Genomic DNA, 1,903 nt, shown 5'->3' with positions numbered 1-1,903 from the left:
TAAAATTCGACGATCGTCAAAAGTACCGATAATTTGGCTCTCTCGGGGGATTTTTTTCTTTTCGATCGAGGAGATTTCGAGTGTTTAATCTTTGGAATTTTTAGCATTTGAATCGGAGGAGAGGAAGAATGATTTTGAGATATTTTCGATTAAGGAATACGAAATTTTTAGAATTTAAGTTGAGGTTAGGTGCACCAAAAATTTGGCTCTCTCAGGGTATTTCCCTTTTTTTTTTTTGTATTGAGGAGATTTAGAGTGTTTAATCTTTGGAATTTTGAACATTTGAATCGGAGGAGAGGAAGAATGATTTTGAGCTATTCTCGATTACGAAATGTGAAATTTTTGGAATTTAAGTTGAGGTTAGGTGCACTGAAAATTTGGCTCTTTCGGGGTATTTTCCTTTTTTTTTTTTTTTATGAAGTAGATTTAGAGTGTTTCATAATGGGAATTTTTAGCATTTGAATGAAGGGAGAGGAAGAATGATTTTGAGATATTCTCGATTATGAAATGTGAAATTTTTGGAATTTAAGTTGAGGTTAGGTGCACCGAAAATTTGGCTCTTTCGGGGTATTTTCCTTTTTTTTTTTTATGAAGTAGATTTAGAGTGTTTCATAATGGGAATTTTTAGCATTTGAATGAAGGGAGAGGAAGAATGATTTTGAGATATTCTCGATTATGAAATGTGAAATTTTTGGAATTTAAGTTGAGGTTAGGTGCACCGAAAATTTGGCTCTTTCGGGGTATTTTCCTTTTTTTTTTTTATGAAGTAGATTTAGAGTGTTTCATAATGGGAATTTTTAGCATTTGAATGAAGGGAGAGGAAGAATGATTTTGAGATATTCTCGATTATGAAATGTGAAATTTTTGGAATTTAAGTTGAGGTTAGGTGCACCAAAAATTTGGCTCTCTCGTGATATTTCTTCTATTGAGGAGATTTAGTGTGTTTCATACTTGGAATTTTTAGCATTTGAATCGGAGAAGAGGAAGAATAATTTTTCGATATTCTCGATTACGAAATGTGAAATTTTTGAAATTTAAGTTGAGGTTAGGTGCACTGAAAATTTGGCTCTTTCGGGGTATTTTCCTTTTTTTTTTTTTTATGAAGTAGATTTAGAGTGTTTCATAATGGGAATTTTTAGCATTTGAATGAAGGGAGAGGAAGAATGATTTTGAGATATTCTCGATTATGAAATGTGAAATTTTTGGAATTTAAGTTGAGGTTAGGTGCACCGAAAATTTGGCTCTCTCGTGGTATTTTTTTGTTCGAGGAAATTTGAAGCGTGGAGCATTTATATTTGAAGTGTTGAATATTTCAAATTCTGACATAATTCTATCTGAAATAATTTACTATCGGGAATATTGAACGTTGAATCTTCGTGAATTTTTATGACATAATTATCCGACACTTTTTCCTATTATGGAAAGAGGGATTCGGTGGGTATTGAAAGTAAAATTGGAGAAACTTGGAGCAACTTGGACAAGAAAGCGCTTCATACATAGTAAGCGAACCGGTTGCTTTCTTCCTACCGATTAAAGCACCGGTGATAAATCATTTCGCAACAAGGTCGCTGCTTCTAGCATATTAATATAGCCGCAAGGGAGAGCAAATAACCGATGGATATTCGATGAAAACGAAATATAAATGGAACAACGAAAGTACAGAAAAATCCGTGAAGTTTACTTAAAATCCATAGAATAAACGCAACGTGTCTTCGATTATTCAGCATATTTATAATAAACGATAGAACGTGATAACGAATCAAAGAAGAAGAAAAAACTAGTAAACTTACATATTTCATTTACATAACGTCCCATCAACCAACAAGCATTTACATAAAATATCTGAAAAAGAAAAAAAATTTCGCATAATAATCTAACCTAACCTAAAACTTCATCTTACTGA

The 1,903-nt window shown here is 32.4% G+C and overlaps 1 protein-coding gene across 1 annotated transcript in view; it reads right to left on the bottom strand.

Annotated features, from left to right (window-relative positions):
- The window catches only part of LOC108577435, a 56,530-nt gene that overhangs the window by 53,354 nt on the left and 1,273 nt on the right, over positions 1-1,903 (bottom strand). The window contains exon 2 of the mRNA XM_017940580.1: positions 1,791-1,842. Within this exon, the coding sequence (XP_017796069.1) occupies positions 1,791-1,815 (25 nt within the window). The 5' untranslated portion in view covers positions 1,816-1,842. The remainder of the gene's footprint in view (positions 1-1,790; positions 1,843-1,903) is intronic.

This window comes from Habropoda laboriosa, unplaced genomic scaffold (genome assembly GCF_001263275.1).
Source record: "Habropoda laboriosa isolate 0110345459 unplaced genomic scaffold, ASM126327v1 scaffold648, whole genome shotgun sequence".
NCBI lineage: Eukaryota > Metazoa > Arthropoda > Insecta > Hymenoptera > Apidae > Habropoda > Habropoda laboriosa.
Note: the sequence above shows the minus strand (reverse complement) of the source record. Positions and strands in the feature narration are given on the sequence as shown.